Source organism: Rhyacophila brunnea, unplaced genomic scaffold, assembly GCF_057557595.1.
Source record: "Rhyacophila brunnea isolate RB1 unplaced genomic scaffold, BYU_Rbru_1.0 scaffold_2, whole genome shotgun sequence".
NCBI lineage: Eukaryota > Metazoa > Arthropoda > Insecta > Trichoptera > Rhyacophilidae > Rhyacophila > Rhyacophila brunnea.
The window spans coordinates 38,126,260-38,142,786 of record NW_028232859.1 but is presented as its reverse complement, the minus strand read 5'-3'; the positions used below and the strand labels follow the sequence as shown (position 1 = coordinate 38,142,786).

Sequence of the window (16,527 nt, the reverse complement as noted above, 5' to 3'; positions counted from 1 at the left end):
ATGAACATAGTTTATGTACAAAACATAATTAACTATACTTTTTGCACAACCCTAAGTTCAAAGCAAAAACACACAAAAAAGATGAATGTAGATGGGTTATGGTATTTAACACGTGTTATGAATATTATTACTATATTGCTGTTCCCTCGTAACAGTGATAATGACTTTTAAAAATAGGCAGAATAACCCCGAGACTGTAATTACGCCTACATATTTGCATCAGTAAAATCAATGTATCAGAATGTAGATAAATATTTACTATTTTTAATAATTGCAGTTAAGTATATATAACCATAAAAACCACATAAAGGATACGTAGTCCAAAAACAAATTAACACGCCGTGGAAAAACCAGGTACACTGAATAAAACTTAATAGCTATCATACTTAATAATGATCTTATTAAATTGCAAGTAAGGTATCTATAAAATTAAATCATGACAATGACTGACAAACACTTAAAGTGAACGATGGCCTTGCATCTCCTTGAAAAGTCAAGTTTGTATGTTGTTTTTAATTTTAGGCACGATTCCAGGATCTCGTCAATAAGACGACTTCTCAATTTACTCTTGATAAGGTTCATGCTTGAAAAGGATTATTTGCATGAATATGTAGAACCTAAAAGGGAAAGAGCAGCAAGCGCTAGTTTTTTCAATTGATCATATGAGTCAGGAATACCGGGTGTTAAAAATCACCATGTCTTCCTTTCCTTCGACAGGTCTTTTAAAGCAGACTACTTGTGCTGTGAACTATTTTCACATTTGTTTTTCTCCAGTATGTCCATATCAGCAGACGTTCAAATGTAGAGCTACATAATTCTCTATTTTTTAAATCTAGAAATTGCATTTCATGTCAACAGCAAAGGGAGATAAAAATAATTGTTACCGCAGCATTAAGGCCGGGAATATAGGGGCAAACTCGTGTTGCTGCTGCCGGCAGTGGCAACTTGGAGATCCCTAATTGTTCATACAAAACTCATAATGGACGCACACACTGCTGCCGACCTCGGCAGCTGCAGTCGACGCACTCCCCGGAACCGCCGAGTTGCCGCAGTTAATTTGTCACCGCGTCGAACATACACTCGGCAGCACTGGCTGCCCGGTATAGCAACTCAGCCCCTCCCACCTCTCTCTCCACCTAGTCATGCGCACCATCAATCCAGTCCCGAGTTTTTGTCAAAGATGGACAACAATAATTTTGACACGGACGCTTTTATAAGTGATATAAAAAAAACTGAGTGCATTTGGAATCTAAAATGTGCCGTAGTTGCATAAATAGAGTATGAAATTCACCATGTCCAGCCCTTTGAGACATGATAGGATGTATCCAAAACTGCGAGTTTTTCTGTTTTCTTTTACGTACTAAAAGCACAAGCAACAACACTTCCATAAACAACACAGCTTCTCCTTCAACTTTCATTTTGGATATGAGTCGAGATTCGTTTGTAAACTCCAGCTCCCGCTGACACATTTCCTGCCAAGCACAGCAGCATGAGTTGCCTTGGTCGGCAGCACGAGTTGCTGTAGTCGGCTGCTCGTTTGCTGCCAGCAGCAGCAACACGAAGTTGCTCGTATATTCCCGGCCTAAGAGGTTTTTTTCACAGACTAACATCGCTTTGCTGTTTCTGAATTCCTAAAACTTGTTGAGAAAAGCTTCCCTCATATTTAAAATTGTTATATTGAAATAGCAAATGTCAATATCAGAATTATTTTCTTGGTGATGTTTCAGCAGGCTTAAAAGTGAATCGAAGATTCTCTTTCGAAATCTTGAGCAAGGGAAAATTTGTTTTCGCACGAAAGAACTATGAACATCGAAAAAAATGTGTTTTCTTTCCCCTGCAGTTTACGATTAAGCTGATATAGATGAGACATAACTAGAGTTGGGTTTCGGGAATTTTCATTTTTCGAAATTTTCTATCCCAAATCTCGAGAATCGAAATTTTTAACATTTCGGGAAATCCCGGATCTCGAGAATCTTTTCTCAGGATTTCTTCATTATGAAATATTAATTGAAAAAACAATTTTCTATATGAAAAAAGTGGACAGAAACACATAACGTTAAAAGACTGATCGGGCCATTTAACATAATTAAGCCAACGTCGACTCAAAATGAGCACAATGTTTGCAACATCAGGGAATTTTGTATCTCAAAAGCGTACGCGATTGACAGTCTGTGTTTTTTTTAATTCTATTTAAGTAATGTTTTGAATTATTCTATTTACTTTACTACTATTCTATTTATATTACTTCTATTTTGTTTGTCTTCTTACATAAATAAAAAAAAATACGTTTTTGGAATGTCTGTTTTTACTGATTTTAGGATTTTTACAGGTTTTTTTTTTAAATTTCACGATATCTCGAAGAATTCTTTTTTGGAAATCCCGAATCTTGAGAATTCAAAATTTCATCATTTCAGGAAATCCCGAATCTTGAGATTTTCTCAGTAAATACCCAACTCTAGACATAATGTCTACCATGAAATATTTTTTTTGAATCAACTGATGGTCCGTTATTTCTGGATAGTGACACTCTTCTCACAGAGAAATGCTTTAATTTCTGTTAATAAGGAACCGTTTTAGCCCATACGTGGTCATTTGTGGCAGAGCCACACTCAAGAGGCCAAAGAGCCGCGGTTTGCCGACCACTGGTATAGTAGAATGGTAATAAATGGTTTTGAATCAGTTATTTTTGTCAATTCTACTTTGAGTCATTTATGTTGACAACTGTCTCCGGCTATAAACAGTATAAACACGTGTTCTAGGTCAACTATAACTTAAGTTAAAAATTTGGGTAACCTGTTTCCAATCTCGGACTGTTGTGATGCAGCGCGAGGGGTATATGTTAATATTTGTTTCTCCTCTCTTCTTGTTCACAACAGTTTAGTCCACAATTTTTTTTAAACATTAATTAAGCTTCAAATTTCGTTTGACATACCAGTGACAAATATCGATACTTTTTCTTTCGGTATGTCGATTGCAATACCGAATGAATATAATATTAATACCGGTATTTATCAAAATATATTATAGAAAAAAAAGAAGTACCTATCAATAAGTAATATAACTATTAAAATTATTAAACTATTGAAAACACCATCTTATAGCAACCACTGCTAATTTTTACAAATACTCAAGTCCGGGTATAGGAAAATCTCCCAAATTTAATGTTTGTAAGATGTACTATCAACGTTGGATCAATAGTTGTCAATGACATCATAATACCAATAATTGGAAATATTTGCCACGAAGGTTTTATATGTATTTCGAAATGTGTTCATTCATCGCTACAATAACTCTATATATTTGAGGCATTTTGCTTTAATATTATTTATTTTGACTTATGTGTATGCCCACGCGGCTAAGAGCCAAGCCACACCGAGCGACTCTGGTCTCGGGACCAGACCGATGTATGCAGTTATATGGATGATGCCACACCTGATCGCCCAGTAGTCGCGCAAGCAATTAAGTCGGGCGATCAGTAAAATCTCGTTCGTGCGCTCGGCCTGGTTCCCGGTCTCTGGTTGGGCGATCGGTAGCGATGTATGATAACATATAGCTATGTATTGTGCGCTGCCACACTAGGCGACCAGTCGCCGGCAGCCACGCCGCGGAGAACGTATTTTTTGCATAGCAAAGTATAACGTCGTGGAACCAAGGTTTAAATCCTGGGTCTGGCAAGCAAGTACAAATTTTGTTTTTATCAACTTGTGTACGAGATACCGTAACCGTATCTAAGGTAACATCAAAGCTAGTGGTTATGCCCCTAGCGATGAAGCTGCCCCTCCACACCTCTAAATGAGATGTCGTAATTGGATGGAACCAAATCGTTTTAATAATGACAATTTTAAAATAAAGAGTTGACATTCAAACAGAATGAAGATACCATTCCAAGACATATCGATGGTTGTTTAAATATCTCACTACTGGAGGAATTAGAACGCAAGCAGACTACAGAACTCAATACAAATAAAAGATGAAGCACTGTTTCCTATGTGGGAGGTTTCCTACGTACTGTTGAGCTGTCCTTAAATTTCAAATGAGCAAATGACAGATCTATAGAAGAGTGTCAACTGTTACTGGCAAAAATTTATCAGTCCACTAAACTAATATCAGACACGGAAAGGATGCGGTGAGGAAATTTAATAATACGCATTTTACAATCAAAAGAAATTTATTTAACCCTGGTAATATATCCATACACAGCAATGAGGCGACATTAAAATTAAATCAATTATTTAAGAGAAAACGTGTCCCGGCCGGGCCACGACGGACCTGGGCGGGGGGTCACCATGAAATATAAAATGAGTAGAAACAAACATTTCGGTGTCGGAAAAAAAGGACGACGGGGCAGCTAAAAGGGCCAGCCCGTGACTGAACGAAGACAGATGTTAAACCTTAAAATATTAATGATGTCTGTTTTTGTAAGGCGAAGTTGATAACTTTCCCGATCGAGGGATGGCATCGAAATGCACTCCGGGAGCAAAAGATCGTCATAACCTTAAATTTTCTGATAAGTTTTACATTTTTTTATGCGATTACGGAAACATTTTCCAAATTTTTCAAAATTTTCGTAACATAAACGTAGAGGGAAGCGAGGGCACGGGACAGCCGGATTACTCCTTTTTGGTGGCCTGCTGCTTGGCCTGGTGGGCCTGCAATACGGCTACTGCCTCCTCCACCTTGGCTTTGAGCGATTCCCCATGCTCCAGCATGTGCACCAGCTCCGAGTTGTCTATCTCGAGCAGCATGCCCGTGATCTTACCGGCCAGGTCCGAGTGCATCCGCTGGATGAGGGGGAAGAGCCGCTCACCCAGCATCTGCTTCTGCTCCTGCATGGGTGCAGCGGCCAGCATGGAAGCCGTGAGTGGCTCTTGGCCAGGTGTGTGCACAGCCTGCTGGGCAGCAGGCGGGTTGCGCATATTGGCCGTGTACTTGTAGCCGGTAGGGCGGCCGGCGGCAGCTGCTGCGGGGGCACGTACACCGGGTACAGCCCCCTGCTGCCCGGTGATAGGGCGGGCTGAGAGAGCGTTGCGGGCAGCAGCCTGGCCGGGGGCGCGGGGCGATGGGCGGAAGGCAGCTTGCATGCCGGGGTAGGCGGAAGCAGCCGCCTGGGCATTGGGCCGTACCTGGGGCGCCTGCCAGCGGGGGGTGGTCCGCATTGGAGCCATCTGGGCAGGGCCGAAGAACCTCTGGTTGGGGGCGATGGTGGGCACAAAATAGCCCCCACCACCTCCGGCCTGGTATAGCTGACCCATTTGCTGCATGCGCATGTTGGTCATCCTTTGCATGTACTGTGACGCCAAATGCGCCTTGCGCTCCTCCTTACGCTGGGCAAGGGCCACGTAGAGCGGCTTGCTACCCATAATGCGGCCATTCATGTCTGTCACGGCCTTGGTCGCCTCCTCGGGGGCTGAGAAGCACACAAAGCCGAAGCCTTTGCTGCGCCCATCTTCCAGCATCACCTGAAAACAAACACATGTTCATTTATAATTGTATAGTCCTTGACTGCACTCACTCATTCTAGTCCAGTGGTTCTCACGTGAAATTTAGCTGTGGCTGCACAATTAACATTCGACAGTTCTATGGAATCGTCTGGTGGCCCCGCACCAAATTTAATTTTTGTCCTGATTGTAAAAAATAAAGCTAAATTTGATTTACTAAAAAATTGATCAACTTATTTATAAACATCATGTACATTTAATAAAAGACATTTGAACATTTTAGTACATATTATAATTTTTTTTTTAAAAATAGTTTTTGCCGAAAATTTGCAGCCTCTCACTTGCCGCCATACACAACCTTCCGGCACAGATCAGGTTAATTAAATTAAATACTGAAAATTATGTTAATCTCATTTGTAGTCCTATGAAATTTTTATTTGTCACCATCTGAAAAAGCGAAGTTACGAAATAAAGCGTTTTTTCAAATTCTAGATCTAGAGATTGAAGACACTCTATTATTTTAGTTTGGAAGTTGTGTTCGTAATTTTATCTATGAAATCGCTAAAAGAAGATAAAACAGAAAAATTGTCAACTTCTAACAGAATAAATAATAATTACGAATAAATAAATTTTTCAAATATTATTCTGTAAAGCGCTGGTGGCCGCAGCAAAATCCACTGGTGGCCGAATGCATCCACCAGGGCCGCATATGAGAACCACTGTCCTAGTCCATCATGGCAAGTATTCAAACTTATCTTTAATGTGGTGCATTGTTATATAGTACTACATTGAGCTTAACTGAATAGTTTTCCGCTCTCACGCACTGCTGTCATCAGTCAGACGCCATTTCTGAATTCTCTTACAGTGTAGGTATCTTTTTGTCCATCTATCTATCATAGTTTGGGTCCAAGAAATTATAGTATGCATTGTCAACTGTTGAAAACGTATGGGTTTTATGTTTCTCACAAAGAAACAGCGAATTCGAGAAATTCCGATGCTCTTTTTTATTAAACACCTCTCATCAGCGAATTTAATTCATTTTATATCAAGTCAAGAACTTTTTCACCTCTTTCGACCAATTTTTTTCTCGGTTCTCCAAATTTTCTTTATTACAAAATTATAGTACTATTAATATTGCACCTATTTAAGGTAGGGAAATATCGTTTGGCATATTTTTAAATGTCAAAATTAAATTGCAAACATAAAAATGATTTTTTCTGATATTCAAAATTATGATATTTTGGGCTTTACTATACCTTAGTAGTACACAGACCAAAATTATAGTAAAAGTACTATAATTATAGTTCAGTTGGTAAGTAAGTGCATGGATTCACTGTCAGCAATAGTGCTTATTTTAAAATATCGTGACAATAACTGTTTACATGTTAAAGTGCCGACTGTCTCTCCAATCTCATTTTTCAAGAGTAAGCGAGACGCGATGTTGTCATCTTATAGTACTATTTTGACGAGATGTATTGAAAAGATCGGTTAACCTCAAAATAAGTATTTCGTTTTTTACTGGCAGGTTCGTCATTATCGTTCTACTCAGAGGCGCAGATCTTACTTGCGCATAAGACCATAAAAAATCAGAACAATTCAGAAGCTTCCAAACTTACTTGATTCATGCACACAATCTTGCCAACTGCAGGATAATATTCCCCATACATTTTCTTACTGTGCACAGTAAATCCATGCACGTGTAAACGGGGTATTACACTGTGTTGCATAAAATTCAGAAATTGCATCAGACAGATGGCAACGTGCAAAGGCGGAGAACTAGTCAGTTGTGCCCTAGATTATGTTGTTTGTGGTATATTGTAATGTTATGAATTTTATTGGAATTGAAATTTTGAATCAGATTAGTCAAAAAGATGTATATATACGCAATATTCAAATAGTAGTGTGACTATTCCTACCTACCTTACACGATAGAAAATAGTAAGAGATTAAAATGTGCCAAAACATTTCCAGGACGATACTTATAACTGGGGGGTGAAGATACAGTAAATATTGTTTCGAGATTATACCTAACACAACTTCCTGTAACCCAAAAATAGGTAAGTTGTGAAAAAACGCACATGAATGTATACCACAGGATATATAATAATGGATGTTACAATTGAATTGCTGTGGATTTCTAAAAGAAATTGGTAATAAGCATTTAAAAACGCTCATAGGAATGGATAATTTAAACAGATCTTGAATAATTAAAATTTTTCATAGGGCCAATACATCTGACTGACATGAAATGAAAACATCAAATTTTCACAATGAGCAACAATTTTAGCATCTGTAAAACTTTACAGGCCACGCGGGCACTGCTTTCTAGTTTAAGATTGTAAATAAGAAAACAGGTAAGTTAATGTAAACATTATAATCACCTTGGCTGATGTAATGGTGCCGAAACCCATGAATTCTTTGCGCAGACGCTCATCGTCTATGGTGTCATCGAGATTTTTCACGTACAGATTGACACCTTGGAAATGACGAAGCCGTTCGATTTTAAGTTGTTCGAACTTGCGTTTCAATTCAGTCTGACGCTCAGCTTTCTTCTGGGCGCGGCCAACGTACATAGGCTTCCCTTCGACTAATTCCTTGCCGTTCAACTCGACTACGGCCTGTTCGGCCGCATCAGGGTCTTCGAAAGCGACAAATCCGAAGCCGAGTGAGGCTCCTCCCTTGCTCATGACCTTGTGGCTGGTGATACGCCCGTACTTCTCGAACATGTCACGCAACATTTCATCGGTAAGATCTTCCCCGAAGTTCTTAACGTAAACGTTGGTGAACAGTTTTGCGCGCTCTCCGAGTTCCTTTTCGCGTTCTTTGCGGGGAATGAACCTGCCAACGTACACTTTTTTCCCATTGAGTAACATGCCATTTACTTTGTCGATAGATTTATTGGCGGCTTCCTCTGTTTCAAAATGCACGAAACCGTAACCTTTGGAGGCGCCAGTTTCATCTTGAGCCACTTTACAACTTAAAATATTTCCAAATGCAGAAAATGTATCATACATCGCTTTATTGTCAATGTTTTTGTCCAGATTTTTAATGAATACGTTGCCAACACCCGATTTCCGCAAGGAAGGGTCGCGTTGGGACCACATAATTCTTATCGGGCGCCCTTTGATCATGTCAAAATTCATTGAGTCCAATGCGCGTTCGGCTGTAAGCAAACATTCAAATTAATTACATCGGATAGAATGACTCACGGGTGACATGATGTTTCAACAATATGGTAGATTGGAACACGTGATTTAAATTATGAACACTCAAATAAAACTCACCATCGGCCGGCTGTTGGAAATTCACGTAGGCATAGCCCAACGATCTCCGAGTGATCACATCCCTGCACACTCTAATGGAAAGTACTGGTCCTGCAGTAGAAAACTTCTCAAAGAGCATGGCCTCGTTGATATCATAGTGAAGGTCTCCAACGTATAGAGACGCCATTATAAATAAATTATGGCCTTCACGGACTTAGTTTACGTATGTAGATTTAATGCATTGAAAATGTACAAAAATATGAAAACAAAATTTGCAACGTGGAATAAACTCAAGTTTCAATTTTCCAAAATGGCTCGTTTCAGTATGGCCCACGTTGAACACGCACGCACATAAAATCAAAATAAAGTTACACTTGTTTCCCGTACGTTTTCACTACTTTTTCGATTTTTTTGGGGTTTTTAATAGTTTTTATTATTTTTTTATATTTTTCTAGATTATTTCACGAAATTGAAGAGGATTGTGTGACCTATTTTGAAAGGAAACACACAACCTCACGTGAACAGACCTTGCTCATACGAGGAAGAGGCGGTGAAAGGAAGCGGTCACTCGTTTATATACTAACCGGAAATACTTCAATCATTTCAAAATATTCATACCCTTTATTTGTTTTTTATTGTTTCAAGGATTATCAAAGACTGAATTGGTTTGAATTTAGAACAATAACAATTTTATATTTTTTTAAAGTCAAAAATACGTTAAATATTCATAATAGGTATATTTTTTATAAATAAATAAGCTTCATTTGAAATAACATAGACAACATGATAAGATTGGAATAGATATTTTACACATTTCAAATGCAAGAATGTTTAGTTATTTTGTATATGGCATAATAATATTTTAGTTGTTTAGGATATTGGGTTAAGTTTATTCAGTATGCTGTCTGTATATTTAAAGTTGTTTATTATTGAATACACAATAATGTGTCTTTAGATTTCGAAATCAGCCAAGTCCATAATAGATGAATAGGAGAAAAACAGCTTTATGTTTTCTCAAATACACAGTCACAAGGGTGAAAGTTTATATTATCTCAAGTATAGAATATTTAAAATTAATAAATCCCACATTTTGATAATGCAGAAATGTTAGAAAGCGGTAGTTCTTCAGCAATTCACAAAAAAGTCAAAAATACCTAATGGTGGACTTAGCTGATTTTGTAATGTAGAAAATATTATTTTGGAAACCCTAATGAGAAAAAACTCGAATGGAACAAAAGCGGATAGGTACCTACCGATTCAGTTGGCTATTCTAATGCCAGCGCTCCATTGGCGAGCCAAAAGTCCGAGGACAATAAATCGTCCGATTTGTCTATGCTCTGCTACTGATCAACGAACGAATAAAAAAGTCGAGCTGTCAAAAGTGAAAAGTTATGATTCTCGTAATGTCTTCCGATAATCCTATAATTTTGTGTTATTTATATGTAGACTTGCTTAAAATAATATAGCAGTGAAAACAACACGAGTTTTACGATTTATTTTATGAATTTCATAAATACAAATAAAAAAAATAATTGTAAATCTCTCATTTTATAATGTGTAAATTAACAAATTAATCAATGAAAATGTTTAAAACAATTACAAATTTTTTTCCGGTCCGAATGATTGCGTATTAATGATAAATCGATTTCGCATAGTGATCGACTGACGAAGTCTGGCAAAAATATCAAACATGTTTGAAATCCAGCGAGCCTGGTCTGCGGATTAAAAAGTCTGCAGATCTGGGGTGCTCCACGCGAAAAAAAAGTCCGAAGACTGTAAATCGTCTGACTTGCGTGCCAATGGAGCGCTGGCATAAAGGCAGCTAATTATCACAGTTAACTGTCAAAAGTGTCATCTTTTAACACCACCTCTCTTGGCTATTGGCCTTTTATTAGCGCTTGGCCGTAGTCATGGGGCGTGTGCGACGCGGAATAGGCGCGGGGACGGGCACGGGTAGAATGGCAAAACTTTGCAGCAAAATATGGGGCCAATGAAATCAATATGGAAAGCACTAATTTAACAGAAGAATTTTATAACTTATACAAGAAACTGCGGGAACAACCAGACAAGTTTTTCGAAAAAGAGTAACATGAGAAAATATTTGATATATTCTAATTGATCTAAGTTTTTTTCTATTCCTTTTGAGTCATTTTTTGCGATCCGACTATCGCCTTTTGGCATCTTCAAACACCATCTATGGTGAATACACACTGTCATCTGATACAGTTAATTCATGTTTATTTGGTAAATTTATATAATATATGAATTTAAATTCAAATTCTATCAAGTACGCTTGGTCGATTTTATAATTTGATTATATATTGGATAATATTATGTAAGTTAAAGTTTAAAAAAGACTTTTCGGTTCATATGGTGTGAATGTATGTGTAGAATGTACGCTTCATAACTTTGCACCCCGGCTCTAGGATGGAAATGTTGTACCTACTTAATATATTTTATTTTTATTATGTTTATATTTTTTTATTAAGGAAAACAAACAGTTACATAGAATACAAATATATATAAAATAGACTAGAAAAAGATATTGCAACAAGCAAAGTTTCCATATAAATTATAATAATTATAGTTAGGTAATCATATTATAATTAAAATACAGAGAAATTAGATAAAGAGATAAATGAGAAAGAATATTGAATAATTATAGACAAAAAAAAAACAGTTTTTATGTACCTACCTTTATAAATATAAGTAAGATAAGTATACAATATTATATGTGCGTTAAGAATTACTGAAATTTAAAGATATTATTTTTACATAATAAATATTTATTTAGAACTACATATTATATTAATACAAGTGAATATCATTTGATATAATTTTATGCGACGTAATAAGGAAAAGAGGCGTATCAGTGTAGTAAAAAGTGCAACGTTATAAAACGTATACCTACTTTACATCACTTCGCACTATCTATGCTTTGTGAAAATAATACCACAAATACACCAGACGCGCGCGGTAAGCTCATGATGGTTTGAGACACCCGCTATTCGCTCGTTTACCATGTCGGCGCCCGTCCATTCAGTGCGGACACCTCTATGCGCGCAGTATGGGAAGAGCCCGCCGCATGTACAATCTTGCCTGCGTCGAGCTAGACGCGCCAAAACAACACGCGCGAACACCCGTCCCCGCGCATTGTCTACGGACACGTCGAGACGTGTTCATACGTTTGAGTTGCCCGCCCCGCGACCGCCAAACCACCACGGACGAGCACTTATAGTTGATCTCCTGCGTGCATGAATGTTTCGTGTGTGCATTGATTTAGGACGAACAACTTAATATTCAACCCTAGACTTTAAAAATCTCAATTTTAGTACTCAATAAATAAAAGTATTCTACATTTTTTTTCGCTTCGAATGGAAGACTTTACATTACCTTTATTTTTATTTTGGTCGGCAATATATTGTTTATGGATATCATACAAGTTGGTTACCCTCGTAATCAGTGTTGCTAAGTCAAAATTTAAAAATTCAGTAGAATGACAAAAAATTCAGTAGATTCGACAAAATCCTACATAGGTACGACGGTCACGAGTACCCTTTGGTATGGGCAATAATGTCGACACGGATTATGACTAATTCAGGTAGTGATAACTTATCACTACCTGAATTAGTCATATTCAAACTCAAACTTATCACTGATAAGTTTCGACATGCCATATTTCGATAACCTACGTCACTTTCGCGAATAACTACGATGTTTCACACGACTCGCAAGTTCTAACATAAGGGCCCAGATCTAAACGTAGATAGGTAGGTACCTACCTGGTACTAGTTGAATGACCAATACTTTTAAGAGTTAAAGTAGTCCAAAAAATTAGGTACACCTAAAGCAGAGGGGGGCAAACTGCGGCCCGCGGGCCGCATGTGGCCCGCCGGGTATTTTTTTGCGGCCCGCCATCATTAATTGTACTTTTGATTACGAATAACTTTTTTATAATTAAAAAAAAATAATATTGATATAGATTTATTATACTTTAGCAATAGTACGCGATCCATTTTCAATAGATATTGATAGTGTACCGACAGAGCTACAACTTGAGATTATTGATCTGCAGTTTGACACTGATTTAAGAGAATTGCATCGTCGTGAAGAAATCTCCAAATTTTACAATGCCCTTAATTCAGACAAATTCGACCAACTTAAAGATTATGCAAGAAAAATGTTCGTTATTTTTGGATCAACCTATACATGTGAACAAACATTTTCGATCATGAACCTCAATAAAAATTCTTAACGATCAAATATCTCCGATGCCCATTTACAAGCAGTTTTGAGAATATCAACGACAAAATTAACACCTGAATTTAAAAAAATGTACAACAGTTTCATTCTTCTCATTAATTTTTTTGTAATGTTTATTTTTCGTGATAATAAATAGTGTATAAATCTAAAAATGGTATTTTACTTGCGGCCCGCCGCTCATTTTGAATTCTTAAATTTGGCCCTCCACCCAAAAAGTTTGCCTCCCCCTGACCTAAAGAGATGAACGTCGTGTTTTTTAGACAAAATCCAGAAAGAGTTCAAAAATAATTCAATACGCTAGAGGACGAACCACGGAAGGCACATTTGGACTTTTGTTCAGGAGAGTGATTTTTGTGTAGGTTAAATGTTTCAAGCTCTATAACTTTTATAATAACTGTAATAATTAGGGTCTGTAAACGGTATCATTCATAATTAAATTTGTTTTTAGAATTAGTTATTAAATTAGAAAGACTAAATCATTTAGAATTAATAAATTAATGGACTTCCGTGTTTTATGTTCTAACACATAATGTAGAAGTACCACTAAGCAATACTTCGCCTATAGATAATACACGGACGTCCATATAGGTATAAATTATTTTTATTTCCTGTGCATCATATTATTAATAATTATTTTATTATAAATACAAAAAATATTTCAGTAAGTCTACATATGAAAAGAAATTATATGTTTTTTTAATTTACATAAGTACAACATTATTCGAAATTTATTATTACTCTAGAAAAAAATCAACGCAATGAGAATTATTCCTGGTCATTCTCCGGGACATCAGGTGATCAGGAATTATGTGGAATTCTATCATAAAATTCTTGAAATTCCGAGATATCCATTGTTTCATAGTTTGCAGATCTTAACCGGACACGGTGGTTTTGCCTCCAAGCTTGGCCTAATAGAATCTCCGACTTGCTTATGTGCCGAATTGCAGGATACCGATCACATCCTCTGATCTCAAAATTGACCTTAATACATTATAACGAATAAGGGATGATATACACTCTAGTGCACGCCAACCAAGGTCTTGGGAAGTTGCTCCTGGGACACTTTCGGCACAAATTTGAAGAGCGCCTATCGTTCGTTATGCCGCAGTATACGCCTGCATAACGGATGTGGAAATGTGGATGGAAAAGAAACTTTGTAGATCTTTCTAATTTGGCCGTGCTAATTGGATGTTTTGAACATGTGGAATGCCAATGGGAAAAAAAATATTTTGCGACCTTGTTTTTCTACGGAGGTCCACAGTTTGGAAATCTTCATCGGATAACTTCGCCTTATAACGTAGATAACTAGCGCCATCTTAAGATACAACATTAAACAGAGTCAGCTGTGAAATAACCCATATTATCTGCTCGAATTTGCAACCATACAACATTAGAAATAAAAAGGTGTGCTATCAATATTCTTTTTTCGAGCCACAAAAGGAGCTGAAGATGATGCATACAAAGAGCGAAAATTGTTTATACTATTTAACTCCATGTTAATAACTTCAAAAAGCTCGTTTCTTTTACATGTCCCTACAAGCTGAACCCAATCCCATGGAGTAACAATTATCTGCATACCGTTCAGAATATTTTTTGACGTTTTGTTATAGAGTGGTCAGTGTCGATCTCCATGTGTGTATGGCCTAATAGGAATTTGCGATTTATGATTTTCAGCGTAGGAATGTTTTTCAGAGGCTAGGTATATGAAAAAAAAATCATGATATTCCTATTTTGGCAAGGGCAATTATCATACCAAATCGTCAGCTCTTCAATATTTGCTAAAACATTGCTAGATGCCCATTTCATCAAGCAACAATCGGTCTTATTGCCACCCCTTCCACCTTTTATTTCATCCACATCAGTGTAGTGTCTCACCACTTGTATCATCGTAAATTGTACAATTCAGAGTCCACAATTTTCTCAGATAGAAACTAGGTATATGGAATAGGTAAACACTTCTCCTAGTCAACCATTCGGTGCTCGAAATGGAAAATTTCACGAACAGGAACGCTCGACAATTTTCCAAAAATGTGTGATATTAGATATAATAAAATCTGTAACATAAAAATATCTTTTAGTTTTACATGATGTACTTTTTTCATCATCATCTTCGCCCAATACGCTATCGGCTATAACAATTAGTGGTAACATACAAATATACAGTCATTTTAGTTTACGAAATCGTTTTCTAAAAAATACATTAATAATTATATAAATAACTAAACGTATATGAATCTAATTGGAGTGGGAAACATTATTAAAATACATGAAATAATAGACAAACTAATCACAATTTCCCATCGGTTTCTTTAGTAGTTTGAATAAAAATATGCAACTAAAAGTGGATAGAAATATGAGTGAAGATACTTCGGTTTACACAAAATACATGCCGCTTTTTTCAAATCTCTGATTTTTCGTAAATTCGAAATATTTTGATTATGGTAAACTATTTTTTAATCAAATTAAAATCCATCGTATACTAGAAAGCAAGGACATGTTTTTTAATAAATTAATTAAAAAAGTATGTAATACGAAAGATTTACAAATGTAGCATTCTTTATTAAATATGAATCATTTTAAACAACCTCAGAAGTGTAGGTACATATTATTAGAAAAAAAATATTTACATCATGTGGACATGTAGGATAATTTATTCTAATAGGTTTCCAATGTTATAGAAATTGTTATATACAGGGAAATTTTGCATATATTTATCCCATTGGATTCTGATTGATTTATTTAAATATTTTTATTTCGTAATGTACTCGTACCTTAAACAATACAAAAAATTTTAACATGCATACGATGTTCACGAATATGTATCTATATTAATTATGGAATTATTTGATTTAAGTTATTAAATGTATTATTATATTAGTTTAGCCATCAAAAACACAGTTCATTAAACCCGAAAAATATCCATATATAATTAAGACAATACAAATATATGAGGAAATGATATTTATTTTTTTTGTCACTCAATGTAAAATATTATAATATATTAGGATAAATAATTATTATCTGGCGATTCCGTAACGTTGAGTAGGTAGGTAAAACAGCAAATACGTATGGTCTGGTCACAGGGAAAAGCATGACTGTATTTACTATTTAATATGAAATATTTGACCCCCTTAGAAATTATTGAACAACAATTTAAGCTATTAAGTACCTACAAAGAGTTTTTAAACGATGTCAGAGCACAAGTTTTTCGGAAATTTAAAAATTTAGCAAAGCAGCTGCAATAGTTAGGTTTTTTCATGTATGCAATAATAATTATTTAGAACCCAACCCATCAACCTTGGTCGATCCAGTGCTGGATGAAGGCCTCCCTTATTTTATTCCATCTCTCTCGGTACCTACTTAGTTTTTCACTGCAAAGTATTTCCGCTGAACTTCATCAATTCATCAATAATGTAAGAAATATAAAAAATAAATTAGTGTAGAGCAACAAAGCATGGGGGTTAGGTAATGGGAAACCAAAAAAACACAACTTAAAATGATTAAATTTGGAAAAACAAGGAGTCTAATTTTGTCGCTTCCTCTGATGAAAACGCTTATCATTG

At 36.3% G+C, this 16,527-nt stretch overlaps 1 protein-coding gene across 1 annotated transcript; it reads right to left on the bottom strand.

The window, feature by feature from the left end:
• Window positions 1–4,149: 4,149 nt before the first annotated feature.
• On the bottom strand, window positions 4,150–9,250 carry pAbp (poly(A) binding protein). The gene is made up of 3 exons (XM_085946329.1): window positions 8,723–9,250; window positions 7,820–8,601; window positions 4,150–5,459 (listed from the first exon to the last, which is right to left on the bottom strand). The coding sequence occupies exons 1-3, from the start codon at window positions 8,886–8,888 to the stop codon at window positions 4,611–4,613; spliced, it is 1,797 nt and encodes a 598-aa protein (XP_085802455.1). The 5' UTR covers window positions 8,889–9,250; the 3' UTR covers window positions 4,150–4,610.
• Between the last annotated feature and the right edge of the window lie 7,277 nt (window positions 9,251–16,527).